Here is a 17535-nt window from a genome sequence, read left to right as displayed (position 1 = left end):
CTGTGTCGTTATTTTAGTTGTTAAGTTAACTCTGGTAAAGGTTAAAGATGGTATAGAAGGTTGTCCACCATAAGCGGTTTACAGGTGAGTTGTTAGCTTCATCTAGATCGGCAATCGGTTCAGGGTTACTTCACAGAAATGTTGTGGTTAAGAATGATAACATAGCTTGTAAGATCCATAGATTGAAGACTGATCCTTTGGGTAGGGGGCGGTGGATTACCTAGCATCGTAATCAGGATATTGCAGTTTGCCCGCTTGAGTTTACAAGATTGTATAGAGATATGTCCCCTGCTCCTGGTGGTAATTGGCTTAGGCACCATGATAGGTACCCCCTTACGAAGGTCCAGTTTTCCGCGGTCTTTAAGAATTGTATTGCTAAACTTGGATTGGATACAGCAGACTATGGGACTCATTCTTTTAGAATAGGAGCGGCTACAGTAGCGGCGGAGGAGGGTGTGTCGGAACAGAGTATCGTGGCTTCGGGTAGGTGAAGGTCTAAGTGTTCCAAACAGTATGTTAGGCCAGCTGTTGCGCTTTAGGCTTAACAATGCAATGTGGTAAGGCTGACCCATGACATGCGTTGCTTGTCTTGTTAAAAGGAGGCGTGGAGGGATTTGCCATTTCTTTTCCCCGGGGGCCTGATTGGCTTGTGGCACCCCGGGGTTTCCGGTTTTACCTCCGCATGGGTCACCCTGCGTTGCACGCAAATATATAGTAGTGTCTTTCTCTAATACCGTGTATTATGTCTTGAAATTTGTTTTATGTGCATTTTACTCCATGTTGCAGGTTCACGGCAGGATGGGAAGCATTTTTGGCTGGTCGGCCATTCATTTGTTTTTTGGGCCGGTAAGAGTGGTCCTGCTCATGACTTGAGCAAATTTCCCCGGGCAGATTCAGTTAGATGGTTAGGTTTTAGGGGTTTACGTTGGGCGACGCTATTAAAGATTCTAAGGGATAGCGAGATAAAGTTTGGGTGCCCTTCAGTGCTTATAATCAACACTCTAGGCACCCAACCACCATGGCATTACTAGTGTTCTGTATTTAATAAATAGGCCTTCTTACCCCAACCAGAACTAAAATTAAATTAATAGCATTCTCAGCATTAACAGTTAAACAAACCCAACCCCCCCCCCCCCACCCAACCAGTCCAAAACAATAAATTAGTACACATTTAATAATTAGGATATTTTACCCCAACCAGCCCGGCATTAAATTAATATACTTAAATACTTAAATAAATACTTAAATTTAATAAATAAGCCTCCTACCCCCCAAACAGCCCCAACCTTAAATTAATAGATCCCATGTTTAATAATTAGGCCTCCTCCCCCCTAAAAACCCCAACAGTATATTCTTAGTGTTTATGTTTAATAAATAAACTTCCTTCCTCCCAACCTTCCCCAACATTAGATTAATAACATTCCGATTTGATTTTTAAATCAATTTCACCCCCACCAGCCCAAAAATTAAATTAATAGCATTTCCATTTAATAAAAGGTCTATTTCACCCAACCAGCCTCAATATCAAGTTCATAACGTAATATTTTCCACCATATTTAATTGCAGATGTGCTGGAAACAACATACTTTGCATTGCTGGGGAATGGGGTATTTTCTGTGGTAAAGAGCTGGCTAAGTCCTGATGATCTAGCAGCTTCAACCTTTTCTTTTGGGCTGGAAAATGTTGTTGCAGCTCTTGTTGTCTAGTAGCTTGGGTCTTTTCCTCTAGACTGCCACTCCTGTAGCATGTAGTCTGACAGCTTGACTCTGGGTAATGGGGATGACAAAAACCTGTCCACATCCCATGACCAAGATCGTTTCCCAGGAGCACATCTCACATTTATTTGCCAGCTCCCGAATCGAGACGTACCCTCACCGTGGGCACTTCGAGTCCATCTGGAACTGTGACTTTGGCAGTCTAGCCTGGCAATGCTGCAGCAGGTTCAGCAAGGATGGGGGGCTCACCACAGTGATTGAGGTCCCTGAGACTCTCAGGCCTTCTCCCTGCAATGGTCCAACTTGGGTGCTTCCACCTCTTTTTGGGTGTCTTTTTGGCCTCTTCACTGAGTCACTTTTCTCTGTGACATACGCCACTGGACTTTCTGGGGCAAGAACAATCTTTTTAGGCCCACCTCCCTTAGTCGGGTATGCAAGTCAGCCTGTGGGACAGTCTGGCCTTAGGTGACCGGTTTTCCCACAGCCATAACACTTCCTATCCAGTCTAGTCTGATGACTTCCAGGAACAGGGTGGAATTGCAGCTAGCTACAAGCACCTGGGTTAGTGGCTACTGTTAGGATCTGCCTCATGATGCTGCTTTAGCTCCTGCCTCTGGGACTATATTTATTATTATATTGACCCTGCAGTACCTGTGAACCACCAGAGGTGCTGTTATTCTGCCTTCTCTTCTCACTATCAGGGACTACTAGCTGCACTATGTTAATCATTCGCACCTGATTGTCTCCTATATATGCCTGCCTCTCCCAGTTTCCTTTGATGGTCATTAATGTTTCTGTGCCTGTAATGTTTATTTACCCTTGGACTAACTGCCTTGCTTTTTCTCTTTTCCTGTGGAAATCCTTGCTTAGCCAGTTTCTGCTTTTCTGTAAGCATTTAGCATTCATCTCTATCTTGTCACTTGGAGGTAAACCTGATATTTGCCTTATACCTGGAAGTCTGTTTATTCACTGATCTGGCCTGTGTTTAACTTGCATCACATGGACTGTGTTTTTCACTACATTAAACAGTTTAATACTTTCAATATATTTCTGGCTCCGTGGCTTTAATTACAAGGACCTAGTTTGTGGAACAGGATTGTAACTACTTGCTTGGCGGAGTGATCAACAGCAGAGGGATGTTCTTCAATTCATAAAATTCTTTGGTGTTGGCTGCTAGACTGGCGCTTCTGCCAGGGTGGCCAAACCACTACATTTTGATTTGCCAACTGGTCCGCTACTTCAAATATTATTGTGTTGTGGTCCAGTACCAATTTTTTCACCCTCTGTGTGCACCGGCGAGACAACTGCTCCCTGCAAATTAAACCATTTAAATCCACCCAGGTCTTGACACCAGATCTATTCACACATCTCATCACGAACTGCCACAGCTGGTTAGCAAATTCCTCATGGTTGATGAGAAGGCTTCTGCCAGATCCTCACATTTCTGCCAGTAGGTTCCTGGGGTAATAATGTAGCACTTAAAGAGAACTTTCTTTACCACTTCAGAGTCTGCACAGTCATCTGGTTTCAATACACAATAGGCCTCTAATGCACGCCCTTGCATTGTAAGGACCAAATAATTGACCCACTCCTTTTTGGACAAAGCATGGAGTTTAGAAATCATTCCAAACACCTGCAAGTGTAGATCACTGTCTCCAACACCGTCCTCAAATTCGGTAAAGTGACAGGACCCAAATCATGGTGCAGCAGATAATGACTTTTTACTGTACAATTTTTCTTGCTTTGCACAGGATTTCGAGATCTACCTTGGACATTGCGGTGTAGTTAACCATCTTTTGCATTCCCTTGTGTGGAAGGAGCTCTTCACTTGAGTAACTCGGCTCTCCAAAAAAAAACCCCTAGCATTATCAAATTGCTTGCCACCAGTTATAAACTGTGACTGGATGGGCTTACTCTGCTACCCAGTGTTTGGAGAGGGAGATCTTAAACAGTTTAGTTGGGTTTCCTTCTTACTGTCTGTATCTGGCTGTTACTGACCACTTCTACTGGTGTCACCTGTCAGCAGATATTCACCGACTGTGAATGCCAACTGCACATGAGTTGTAGGAGAATAGTGTTGCCACCAGCTGTCCCCAGACTCTTTGAGCTCCAGTATGGTGCCCTGCAGACTGGGACTCCTGGATTCATGTGTGAATCTAGGAGGCGCCTCTGCAAGTCTCTTCCAGAAGCCACTGAACTACAGCTGCCAGCGGAGTTTACACACAGAGAGCTCCAGGCTCCTACTTTATCCAGGGGCTGCTCCTGCAGCCCCCACTGTACCATCAGGGATTGGAGACCCCTCCGACACTCCAGTCATCCTGTACTTACAAATGGGAACCGGAGTGGAGGAATTAAAGCTCTGGCTGAGCTCCGATCCTCACTGGACCAGCAGTGGGGTGAGAAGCAATTTCTTTTGTTTTATACACATTTGAAATAACATTTTATAAACACACATATCACTTTATACATTTCTACTCCTGGGCTAACCCTTTCATCGCAAATATCTACATTTATATATTTATTAAAATACACTTTAAAATACATTGCACCTCCAGCACATAGCACTGGGGGGTTAACCCAATTGGCACCGCAGCATTGGAAGGGTTAATCTTTTCACGGATGGGAAACCAGCCACAGGGTATGGTAAAATCTACTAACTACATCTTATTAAGATCAGAATTATGCAATCACTCTGCCAGTGTGTTAAAATTTAATATAATCCTACTTTGTTGTACAGTATCTGACAGTTCGCATTTTCCCAAGAGTCATATATATAAAACTTCCAAGTTCAAATATAATATATATTTTCTATACTTTCCGATGCCTTGTTTTTTATATGATATTATACTTTCTTCACATTCCTTACATTGTACTACCACATAATTAATTATACTTTTATTAAAATAACCAATTGTTTAGTAATTCCCATGATGTTCATTATTCATTTTGTACCTCAGAGACAACAAAATTTAATCTGTAGGAATGAAACATGTTAAATGTTATCTAGATGTAAAATAAATTCCCTGATTAAGTAGATACAGTGTTTCTAGAGTCTTATTCTTTGTCTTAAACTGATTTGGATATTCCAGTCCTCATGTTCTCTCCAATCTATTAACTGCTACAGCTGCTGTACACGTATGCTGGTGCCCTATCATGTATATATATTCTTTAAAAGTCCCTTTCTGTTGAATATTGTGATGCCAAGACAATACACTGTCATGATAGTGATGTGCTGCAGCAGAGGAGCACCTAAATCTGCATTACCACCTAATTGTTGTATGTTATCATCATGTTACTCACCTGCTCCTCCTCTCTCTGGAGCCCCGGGGCCTGCTCCATGCACAAGTGTTTCCCGTGGTTCCGTGGTTCATCTCACACAGCAGAGCTGTGTGTTTGTGTTGCTCTGCTCTGCTTTCTGTATAATTGTATCCAGTGAGCAGCTTTGTGTTGTATCCTGGGGCAAGAAAATAATCCACTCTCCCTGATGTTATAAATACATGGCTAAAATCACGGAAGGAGGCTACTAAGAAAATAAATGCTTGTAGTATCATTTTCAGGATGGTGTGTACAAGATAAAATAAAGCAATCTGAAGGTGGAACAAACAAGCAAAACATCGCACAGCTGGTATTTCAGTACATAGACATCAAACTAGGTGGAGCTTGATCTGCTCTAGTGGGGAATGCAAAATATCTTTACCATAGTTGTATAAAGGAAATGTATATATTGGGGCTCATTTAGAGTTAGACGTACGTCATTGTTTGCATAAGATGTGTATTTTCATTAGAGATGGTCACTGACCCCCGTGTTTTGGTTTTGGATTCGGTTTTGGATCTGGATTACCGTCGTGTTTTGGTTTTGGTTTTGGTTTTGCAAAACCGCCATTGCGTGTTTTGGTTTTGGTTTTGGTTTTGTTTGGTTTTGTTTTGCTATTTTTTGGGAAAATCCATGTTTTTGGGCCTAAATTAACCCAATTTAGTGCTCCAACTGTTTTAGAGACAAGTAATCTAATTGTTGAGGTAATAAATCATCCAAAAAAACAGTTTAATTCTTCGTTGGTAGGCCTATTCTACACACAAAACAGATTGTCTTCCTCTCCATCTATGCATATTGGCAATGCAGCCATCGTCTTTGAATGTATATTACACCCTACACTTATAGTTAAATATGTAAAGAAATGGAAAAAGCCAGTTTGGTTTCTGTCTCTCAAGGCCCCCCTCCACTTGTATAAAATACCAAAATATTCAGCCATTATAGACTGTACAATATTAATTGACATGGAGAAAGCCAGTTTGGTTTCTGTCTCTCTAGGCCCCCCTCCACTTGTATAAAATACTAAAAAATTCAGCCATTATAGACTGTACAATATTAATTGACATGGAGAAAGACAGTTTGGGGTCACTCTGTCTCTCTAGGCCCCCCTCCACTTGTATAAAATACTAAAAAATTCAGCCATTATAGACTGTACAATATTATGAAAAATGGACAAAGCCAGTTTAGGGTCACTCTGTCTATGACACCCTACCCTTAAGGATAAATTGCCCTAACAGCAGCCTTTCAAGATGGTATGTGATATGGAAATGCCACAAGTCCCTTTCCTCTTTGGGGTTAGATTGCACCCTACACTTACATAGAAAGTTTTAAAAAGATGTTATCGGCATCATCTTCAGCTTCATCCTCACCCTCATCAGTGTGTACGTCATCATCACAGACTATCAATTCATCGCCGCTTGAATCCGCCATTAGAGAACAGTCAGTGCTTGGATGTCTTGGATGGTGAAGGCCTTCCTCGTGGAAGATGTAGTTCATTTTTATAAACATCATTTTCTCCACATTTTTGGGAAGTAACCTTCTACGGCGATCACTGACTAAGTTCCCTGCTGTGCTGAACACTCGTTCAGAGTACACACTGGAGGGTGGGCAGCTTAGGTATTGCAAAGCAAGTTTGTACATGGGTTTCCAAATGGCCTGCTTTTCTTCCCAGTAAGGAAAGGGACTGTCTGACATTTCCATATCAACTACCTCTTGAAAGTAATCCTCCACCATCCTTTGCATGTTTATACTCATATTGGATGGAGTTATGGGCAAAGTGACACATTTTTTTGAAAAATCCTTCAAACCAGCCCAGATGTTAAATTGTTCTCGTCTGCCCCCTGTGTCTTCCCTGCTTCTTTTTTGGAAATTTAATTTTTTACGAGCAACAGCTTGAGAAAGTGAAGGAGGACACGTCGTCAAGCCGAGGCCCAGTTCAGCGGCCAACTTGCTGAGCAATAGCTCCTTGCAAAAGTTCACATCTCGCTCATTTACAAGTAAAGACTCAATGTAGGTTTTAAACCTTGGATCAAGCACAGTGGCCAAAACGTACTGATCCGAGTTCAAGATCTTAATAACTCGAGGATCATTGTGAAGCGAATTAAGTACTTGATCGACAAGGCCAACATACTTTGCTGAATTGCTTGCTTTCAGCTCCTCCTTCATTTTCTCAAGCTGCTTTTCCAATAGTCTAATTAAAGGAATGACTTGGCTCAAACTAGCAGAGTCTGCACTGACCTCACATGTCACAACTTCAAATGGTTTCAGCACCTTGCACAGCACTGAAAGGATTCCCCACTGTGCAAGAGTGAAATACATCCCCCCTCCTTTCCCAATGTCATGACTTGTGCAATATGCTTGGATGGCTTTGCGCTGTTCCTCCATCCTCTGAAGCATGTACAGGGTGGAATTCCACCGAGTTACCACCTCTTGCTTAAGTTGGTGGCAGGGCAAGTTAAACTGCTCTTGGAGCTGCTGTAATCTCCTACATGCTGTGGCTGAATGCCTGAAATGGCCTGAAATTTTACGGGCCACCGAAAGCATCTCCTGCACCTCACGGTTATTTCGTAGGAAGCTCTGCACCACCAAGTTGATGGTGTGAGCAAAACAGGGAATATGTTGGAAATCACCCAGCTGTAATGCTCGCACTATATTGTTGGCGTTATCTGAAATGACATACCCTGGGGAGAGTCCGAGTGGTATAAGCCATGCATCAATCACATCTCTCAGTTTGCGTAACAAATTGTCAGCCGTATGCCTGTTAGTGAAGCCGGTGATACAAAGAGTGGCCTGCCTGTGACAAATGTTACGTAGTGGTGTACATGCTGCTGCTGTTCCTGCTGGTGAAGGTGAATGACCAACCCAGTGGGCTGTCACAGTCATATAGTCTTTGGTTTGGCCACTTCCACTTGTCCACATATCTGTGGTTAAGTGAACAGTGGGCAGAATGGCATTTTTCAGCGCAATCTCTACATTTTTACACACTTTTTGGTATAGTTGTGGAATAGCTTTACGGGAGAAATGGTGTCGCGATGGAATTCTGTAACGCGGACACAAAACCTCAATTAACTGTGAAAAACCAGCTGCGTTTATTGTGGAGATTGGACGCAGATCTAACACTAACATTGCAGCCATGGCGTCTGTGATTCGCTTGGCGACTGGGTGACTGCTGTCATATTTGCTTCCCCTCGCAAATGATTGTTTCACAGTTAATTGCTGAAATGTAGGACTGCTCATTTTATTCACCTGCCTCTGGGATGACGATTCACCCCCAGCAGCAGCAACAGCAGCAGCAGGACTAACGCTTTCTTCAGAGGAATCAATAATAGTGCCGGAGTCATCCAGCCTTAAGTGGGATGCCGGGCTAACTCCGAGCGCTACTGAGGATATTGATGAGGATGGTGTGGTGGGTGTATTTTGTAGCCGTCGGTATGTCGGTGAGCGGAGGGTCTTAGCTGATGAGGGAGTGCTTGTATTCTTTTGGGAAGAACTTTCAGCTTTTCCCAACACTTTGCCATGAACTCTCGTTAAATGGCGTAACATAGACGAGGTTCCAAGATGGTTAAGGTCCCTCCCTCGACTGACTGTGGCTTCACATACACTACAAATGGCTATACAATTGTTGTCTGGATTTGGGTAGAAATAATTCCACACATAAGAAGTGGATTTTTTTGTTTTATGCCCAGGCATGACAATGGCCTTTTTCTTGTCACGTGCCAGAACTGCTGCCACTGGTGCAGGACTTACACAAACAACCTCATCCTCATCAACATCCTCATTAGCGCCCTCGTCGCCTACACAAATCTCCCCCTCATCCTCTTCTAATTCCAAAGTGGCATCCTCAATTTGGGTATCACCGGCTACACTCGGGCTATTAAGGCACACATCAGCAGAATGCTCACGATTAGACATCCCACTGTTGGATGGACTCTCCACAGGGATTGTTGTCATTTGTGAATCAGAGCAAATATTCTCCTGTAATGCCTCACTGGTATCTTGCAGCTCAGCTTTGACGCGTAACAGTAGTTGTGCACCAATTGTAGCCTGGGTAACTTTTTGGGATCTGCCACTAATAGCCAAAGGTGAAGGCCTCATTCTCTCTTTGCCACTGCGTGTGTAGAATGGCATGCTTGCAATTTTTTTTTTATCGTCACTTAACTTTTGCTCAGTTACACTTCTTTTTCGCTTCAATACAGTAAATTTTTTTTTGGTTTTTGTTTTTTGCACTAATTTGAAAACACTCTGTTGTTTGACATCGCCTTGGCCAGATGACGTACTGGGAACACTAACATCAGGACTGGTGACAGAACCTGGTTGCTCATTTAGATCATATGTGGACTGCTTTGAATCCATTCTGAGCGCAAACCACTGGGGAGTGCTAAAAATTATTGAGTAGATACTGCTGACAGATATGACTTTTGACAGCCAGAAATATTAATGCACAATTAGGGAGGACACCCCAAAAACACTGAGGAGTGCTAAAAATTATTGAGTAGATACTGCTGACAGATATGACTTTTGACAGCCAGAAATATTAATGCACAATTAGGGAGGACACCCCAAAAACACTGAGGAGTGCTAAAAATTATTGAGTAGATACTGCTGACAGATATGACTTTTGACAGCCAGAAATATTAATGCACAATTAGGGAGGACACCCCAAAAACACTGAGGAGTGCTAAAAATTATTGAGTAGATACTGCTGACAGATATGACTTTTGACAGCCAGAAATATTAATGCACAATTAGGGAGGACACCCCAAAAACACTGAGGAGTGCTAAAAATTATTGAGTAGATACTGCTGACAGATATGACTTTTGACAGCCAGAAATATTAATGCACAATTAGGGAGGACACCCCAAAAACACTGAGGAGTGCTAAAAATTATTGAGTAGATACTGCTGACAGATATGACTTTTGACAGCCAGAAATATTAATGCACAATTAGGGAGGACACCCCAAAAACACTGAGGAGTGCTAAAAATTATTGAGTAGATACTGCTGACAGATATGACTTTTGACAGCCAGAAATATTAATGCACAATTAGGGAGGACACCCCAAAAACACTGAGGAGTGCTAAAAATTATTGAGTAGATACTGCTGACAGATATGACTTTTGACAGCCAGAAATATTAATGCACAATTAGGGAGGACACCCCAAAAACACTGAGGAGTGCTAAAAATTATTGAGTAGATACTGCTGACAGATATGACTTTTGACAGCCAGAAATATTAATGCACAATTAGGGAGGACACCCCAAAAACACTGAGGAGTGCTAAAAATTATTGAGTAGATACTGCTGACAGATATGACTTTTGACAGCCAGAAATATTAATGCACAATTAGGGAGGACACCCCAAAAACACTGAGGAGTGCTAAAAATTATTGAGTAGATACTGCTGACAGATATGACTTTTGACAGCCAGAAATATTAATGCACAATTAGGGAGGACACCCCAAAAACACTGAGGAGTGCTAAAAATTATTGAGTAGATACTGCTGACAGATATGACTTTTGACAGCCAGAAATATTAATGCACAATTAGGGAGGACACCCCAAAAACACTGAGGAGTGCTAAAAATTATTGAGTAGATACTGCTGACAGATATGACTTTTGACAGCCAGAAATATTAATGCACAATTAGGGAGGACACCCCAAAAACACTGAGGAGTGCTAAAAATTATTGAGTAGATACTGCTGACAGATATGACTTTTGACAGCCAGAAATATTAATGCACAATTAGGGAGGACACCCCAAAAACACTGAGGAGTGCTAAAAATTATTGAGTAGATACTGCTGACAGATATGACTTTTGACAGCCAGAAATATTAATGCACAATTAGGGAGGACACCCCAAAAACACTGAGGAGTGCTAAAAATTATTGAGTAGATACTGCTGACAGATATGACTTTTGACAGCCAGAAATATTAATGCACAATTAGGGAGGACACCCCAAAAACACTGAGGTGTGCTACAAATTATTTAGTAGATACTGCTGACAGATATGACTTTTGACAGCCAGAAATATTAATGCACAATTATGGGGGACACCCCAAAAGCGCTGGGGAGTGCCAAATATGAAGAAAAAATAATAAACCTCTATCCTCCTCTCTGCACTAGCGATTTTGGTTAGAGCAATTGCAAGAACAATATGGTATTCTCTGTCCCTGCTCTAATTAGCCTATGACTACACCCTGCTCTCTCCCTCTGTCAAATGGCGATGGATTGCTGTGGAGGCGTGTATTTATAAAGTTGAAGTATCGCGAGAACCGAGTCCCGAGATCCGACGACGTCACAATGACGTTCGGCCTCGATTTGGATTCGGAATGGGCGGGAGAGTACCGAGCTGCTCAGCTCGGTACTCGGATACCCAAAGTTCGGGTGGGTTCGGTTCTCGGAGAACCGGACCCGCCCATCTCTAATTTTCATACTGCAACGATTCCAAAATCCAGAAAGTATATGTCCATATATAGAGTTATTTATATCGCTGACATCCGTCCGCCTTTGTCTGGAAAAGTAGAATAAGGATGTGCAGGGACTAGCATGCATGGGCTGAGCACAGTATGGGTGAGTTCATGTAATTGTAACATAACATCTGCAAATACGCCTTTTAGGGCTCGAACCTCATACAGGTATTAGATCTTTGGTGCAGGTATATGATGATGACTATCAGCCCTATTTAGCTGTTTCTAATTTGCTGATTGAGTATTGCGTAATTGACATTTCCATTTTTAATTACATTTTATATCTGCACCCCACTGTATCGGGGGGGGGGGGGGGCAGACCTACATTGGTCACAAAGAAACTGTTTTTGAGCTGCAGGCGTCTTGAGACTCAACATCAATGAGTAATTCCACTTTTTTGTGTACATTATTTCCAACGTACGTTTGGTGCGCAAATGCGTCCAACTCTGAATAAGCCCCATTATGTCTTTATTGTACTAGTTATGATTTTGTTGTATATGTTGTTATGTGTACACTGTGCATGTGGTTATTTTACCATTTCCATGCAATACATTTTCTAATGAAAGAATTGTGTCTGTGTTTTTCTTCTTACTGTAGCAATAACTAGATATTTATGTGGATAAGAAATTCCCTTGCTATGGGCATATTTCAAAAGAGCTTTATTCACTACACAGAGAGAGAGGGATGCAACACTTTTTATTGTAGCTATTTGTTTGACTGTACAAGTCAGCTTCTCTTAGGCAAAATAGATGTACACTGGGACCAGTACCTGTGCAATACCTGTCATTAATACCAATTGCAAAATCAGGACAATTTAATCCAATTGCCAATCCACTCAAACCATGCACAGTTTGCCAAGAGTTCCCCCCGATCAGCCCAAACACCTTTCCTAGTAGGTTCAGCCTATTTGACCAACACAAATTGTGACTGTTCAAGGAAAGGTAGGTGAGGTCTAAGGTTAAGGCAGCTCAGGGGTTATGGCTGCCCTCCCACCTCCTCCAGGTAAATCTTGGTCCTGCTCAGAATGTGGGAAATGTTTTCCTAAAATATTACTTCTTAAGTATCAGAGAAGCCATACCGTGAAGAAACCATATTACAGAATGTTGGAAATATTTAGCACATAATTCACTTCTTGTTGCGCACCATACAGGAGAAAGACCATGTCATACAGGCGAGATATTCTTGCTCTGAATGTGGTAAATGTTTTACACATATTCCAAATTGTTAAATATCAGAGAAATCACTTAGGGAACAGCCAAATTCATGTGCTGATGTGGGAAAGGGTTTCAAAGTAATTCAGAAAGGTATTGTATGTCAGAGAAGTAATAAAGGGGAGAAACGTTATTTTATGCCCTGAATATGGGCATGTTTTACAAGTTCTTGCTGTCTGGATGTCCCATGTGGCTATAAATGAGGTTGGGATTTCCTGCAATGGGTTGGCAGTGGTCTTCTCCTGGGCCTGCTGTGGTGTTGGTAGGAGCAAAAAAGGGAACATGCTGGCAATTTATTGATGGCCAATGTATGTGGCCCCATGCAGACTCAGACATGAATGTTCAGCTGTGGTGGAGGGCAGCCGCTTGCTAAGTGTTTTCAACATCGGAAGACAGTTCAGGCATGGGAAACCTGCTTGAAAAAGACATAACAAATTAAATATAGATACAAAGCATCCCTGACTTAGGAGACATCCAGACAGGGAGGCAGCATTATTATTGGAGAATGGGTTTAAGAATGTTTTTAGAGTTCCTTATAGGGAGTCCAAAGAGTTGAAACTGTATGGATATTTGATGTCAGCCATGCATTATGCACTGTAAATGGTCCCTAAAACAAAGCCCAGAATATTCAGCCTGATTCATCATTTGTCAATTCCAAAGAAAGATTCGGTGACTAATGGGATCAGTAAGGAGACATGTTCTGCATCATACACCTCGCTTGATGCGGCCATTCTGTGAGAGGCATCTTCCTGAAGCTTTCACCTCCTTAAAAGAGTGGGTGCTAAGGTGGGAAATGGGAATCAAGTCAGTTATCCACTATCTGGACATTTTTCTTTTCATGTGACGAGACCAGCGTCTTATGAAAACCTATAATGAATGGGGATAGTATTGGGACAGTCATGCTCCTCAGATTTTGATGATCAGTGTCAGGACACCAGGGCATTAGAGTCAAGGCCCACAGAGTAGCCCTGGTACCTTAGTGTTCTTTGGATCACGCAGACAAAGAGGAGTGGTAGCTATAATAGTACCTTTATTACAGAAGGTGCAAACACAACTGTAACACAATAACTATATTAAATCGCCAACATCTAAAAACCTCCCCAACACATCCCCAGATAAAGATATGAGGAACCGTTACATATGTTTAAACAGTATTTCTTTGGCCGGGCTAAGTTGTAAAAAAGTCTCTGGTCCTGATGCTTTTGTCACAATAGCTCAGTACTCAGGTCTTCCAGATTCCTCCGATTTCTACACTTCTAGGCTTGCTGGTCCTGGCCTCCCGGCCTTATGTTCACTACCGAGATGTTAGCAGCCTGGACCCCTGTCACCCTACTCCTGTAGGCACACCAGGGGGTAAATGTATCAAGCTGAGAGTTTTCCGGCGGGTTTGAAAAACCAATCAGATTCTAGCTATCATTTATTTAGTGCATTCTACAAAATGAAAGCTAGAATCTGATTGGTTGCAATAGGCAACATCTCCACTTTTCAAACCCGCCGGAAAACTCTCAGCTTGATACATTTACCCCCAGATGTGCAGACTCACAAGCAGCTCCCATTGGGGCAGAGTTATACTGTTGCACGATGTTCAGCCAGAGATGTGCCTAGATGTAAAATTGTAATCAGGACACACGTTGGAGCTGGTAGGAGACAGATCTTCAATACCAAGCTCAGGATATCCAATAAACAACCCTTGGTCTCCTTGCAGTCTCTTTTTAAACAGTTCAGAATACCCACAGGTGAAATCCCGTCCTGTAAGGTTATCCCAAGTCCGTACAGAATGCCATTGGCTCCCAAATCAGGGGTTGGATATGGGAGTGGAGAGAAGTCATCCCCACATGGGTTTCCCCCCAGCTGGTCTAGTGCATAGTAGTCTGACACAGTCCTAGAGAGAACAATAGAGTAGCAAACTGGTTACTGCAGGGCTTAATCCCAGATGATGAATAGCAACTTCCTGTTTCAATCCCTTCTATACATTTATGTTGTGAAAGGGGCTCCAGCTGCTCCAGACTTCCTGTCCTCACTAAGGGAGGGGGTAACTGGCCAGGATATAGTCCAGCAGACAATTTGTAGTCCAAAAGAGGCACATGGAGCCCACCTGGATATATATTTATGAACCTGTAGTTTTAGTGCATTGACTCTTCATTCAGAACCATATTATGAAATCCATATACTTCAACCAAATGAATCCACAGAGTCTTTATTATTATTATTATTATTATTATTATTATTATTATCATTTATTTGTAAGGCGCCACATGGTTTCCACAGCGCCGTACACAGTACAAACAGTAGACCATACAGGGCAAAACAGTACAGAACATTAAACATAAAATACCAATACTTCGTAAACTCCGGGCAGGCAAATACAGTAGAGACGGAGTGGAAGAACAGGTATGGAGACAGGAGGAAAGAGGGCCCTGCTCATACGAGCTTACATCCTAAGGGAGGGTGAACAGAATCAGGCACAGAAGGGAGCCAGTGAGGCAAAGGGGAGAACCGAAGAGATGAGAGGTTAAGTGGATGGTTGGTAGGCCTTAAGAAACAGGTGAGTTTTAAGTGCCCGTTTGAAGGAGCACAGGTTGGGTGAGAGACGGATGGAGCGAGGGAGGTCGTTCCAGTGAAGGGGGGCAGCGCAGGAGAAGTCTTGGATTCTAGAGTGGGAATTATATGTGCCAAATGGGGATAACAATATATCCAAATACTAGTGACCAGATACATACCTTTGTATGGGGGGATTGTAACTGTAATCCTATCTCGGCACAATCAGCTTTTCTGTATCACTTTCAGTTTATATCTATTGTCAGACAGTGCATGGGGAAGCTGGGGGGGTCAGTGGCAGAATATGGGTTACACTCCTTCCTGATTGGGACAGTAATGGAGGCTGTCAGCTGGGGCTGAAGTGACAAGATGATTATGTATATAGGGAAATGGGAATCAAGTGGTTTCAGATCTTATGTAAAGCTTCAGTTTCTACTATAAAGATTTAAGAAAAGGAGGTAGGAGATGTATTTCCAATTTGGAAAATCTCTCCACCTCTACCCCAGTCCCTCTCCCTTCTCCCCCTCATCATAAAAAATTAAAAAATAAAACAGCAGTTTTATTTCTATTTGTTATATATATCCAACCTTACATGGTCTATCTTTGGTACGGGAAAAGTCCTCACTTGTACACTCACCACGTAGGCCGTTAATTCCCAACTACCAATTGGAATGTGACATAGAATATAATCTATATTTCTATAGTCATTTGTATTTTTGCTTTGTTTTGTTTTATTTTATTTTTTGTTTCCTCTCCGATTTTTAGATTGTGTAACCTTGGTTCTTATTTAATGTCAACAACATGTACGGTTGTGCTGTATATTGATATCTATCTGCTGTTACAAATAAAAAGTTAAAAGAAAATTAGGTAGAAGGGGGATGAGATGTTGGGGTAGAAGGTGTGAGAGACAGAAAACACTAAGATAATGTGGTGAAGGTACGAGGACATGGTGGAGTATACAGAGAGTACCCCAGGAAGAAGAGGAGAGTGGACAAGGGAATAGTCAAGGAAAATAAGATGGTAAAGTGGTGGATACCTAGTAGTATAGCTGGGAGTATGGTAGGCTCAACTAAAGGAATGTGTAATTTAATCAATTAAGAAAGATCTAACTAAGTATTCATAATGCACAAGACGAAAGACAGAAAAAGAGTTAAAAAATGATATGTATGTAAATTAAATGATCCTTTAATGAGAATTAATGACACAGTGCAGCAGGTGGGAAATAATATCACACAAAGAGAGTTATAGAGGCCGGATACCCTGTACCTGTTCTACTAACAACTACCACAACTACCACTGGTAGTTCTCCTGAACATGATCAATAAATAAATGATGATGATGATGATCCAGCTGGAAGCAGGAAGACACAGAAGAGGAATGAAAGGCCAGGTAATGCCTTAATTTATGGTGAGTCATAATTATAGGTTATACTGATAATACTTCTCTAAATGATTAATTAGAGAATCCAATACACAATACATTATGTGATAAAAAATAGCACTTAACTTAATACATTAATAACAGCAACTCTGCAGACATGTTGCCCTGTTGGAATCGCTCATATAGAGTAGACTGGCGCAATATTCACGCATGTGGGAATCAAGGAAGGAAAAACGACTGGATATATATATATATATATATATATATATATACATAAATATTTAGATAGATAAATGTGTGTGTGTATATATATATATATATATATGTAACTACATGATGATATTCTCATTTCAATATCGATCAATCCAATCTGTAGGGAACATTTACTTCCATTTATTGTATGATTCTCTCTAACACCAGAGGAATAATATATTGCAATAAATTGGAGATATGAGAGAAGAGACAGAGATTGTCCTGTCTATACTTTTCCCATTAACATTGTTCCATTCTCAAATAGCTCTGAAGCAATAACTAGGAGTTAATTGCAGGATGTCACCTCTCTCCTGATGATAGTTTTCAGTTTTCCGGTCATTGAAAGAGCAGCGCTTATAAGTCTGCCATAAGAAGATATCCCAACAGCGGCCACAGTGTTTGAGTGCACAACCAACAACTCTATAACGTGACGCGTTTCTCCGCCTCCAAGTGAAATATTTTCAGAAGGATGGAGCCCAAATTCTGCTTGGAAATCTAAAAGTATATTGGCCAATCAGTAAGGGCCATCAATGAATCCAATTAGAACTCAGATCTTACATACATTTATGTATATGTCGTATGTAAGATCTCAGTTTTCTATGTTTATCTAAAGAGACTGCAGCAGCTTTACATACACAAGGATTTATATTTATTATAT

General features: G+C 41.6%; 1 protein-coding gene across 1 annotated transcript in view; it reads left to right on the top strand.

The window, feature by feature from the left end:
* Positions 1 to 3829: 3829 nt before the first annotated feature.
* The window catches only part of LOC142112116 (uncharacterized), a 177455-nt gene continuing 163749 nt past the window's right edge, over positions 3830 to 17535 (top strand). Inside the window, exons 1-2 of the mRNA XM_075193953.1 lie at positions 3830 to 4111; positions 13368 to 13441. Coding sequence (XP_075050054.1) covers positions 3830 to 4111; positions 13368 to 13441 — 356 coding nt within the window. The remainder of the gene's footprint in view (positions 4112 to 13367; positions 13442 to 17535) is intronic.

The sequence above is a fragment of the Mixophyes fleayi genome (genome assembly GCF_038048845.1).
Source record: "Mixophyes fleayi isolate aMixFle1 chromosome 12 unlocalized genomic scaffold, aMixFle1.hap1 SUPER_12_unloc_2, whole genome shotgun sequence".
Classification (NCBI taxonomy): domain Eukaryota; kingdom Metazoa; phylum Chordata; class Amphibia; order Anura; family Limnodynastidae; genus Mixophyes; species Mixophyes fleayi.
The sequence above is the reverse complement of the archived record's forward strand: the minus strand, read 5'-3'. Positions and strand labels throughout refer to the sequence as shown.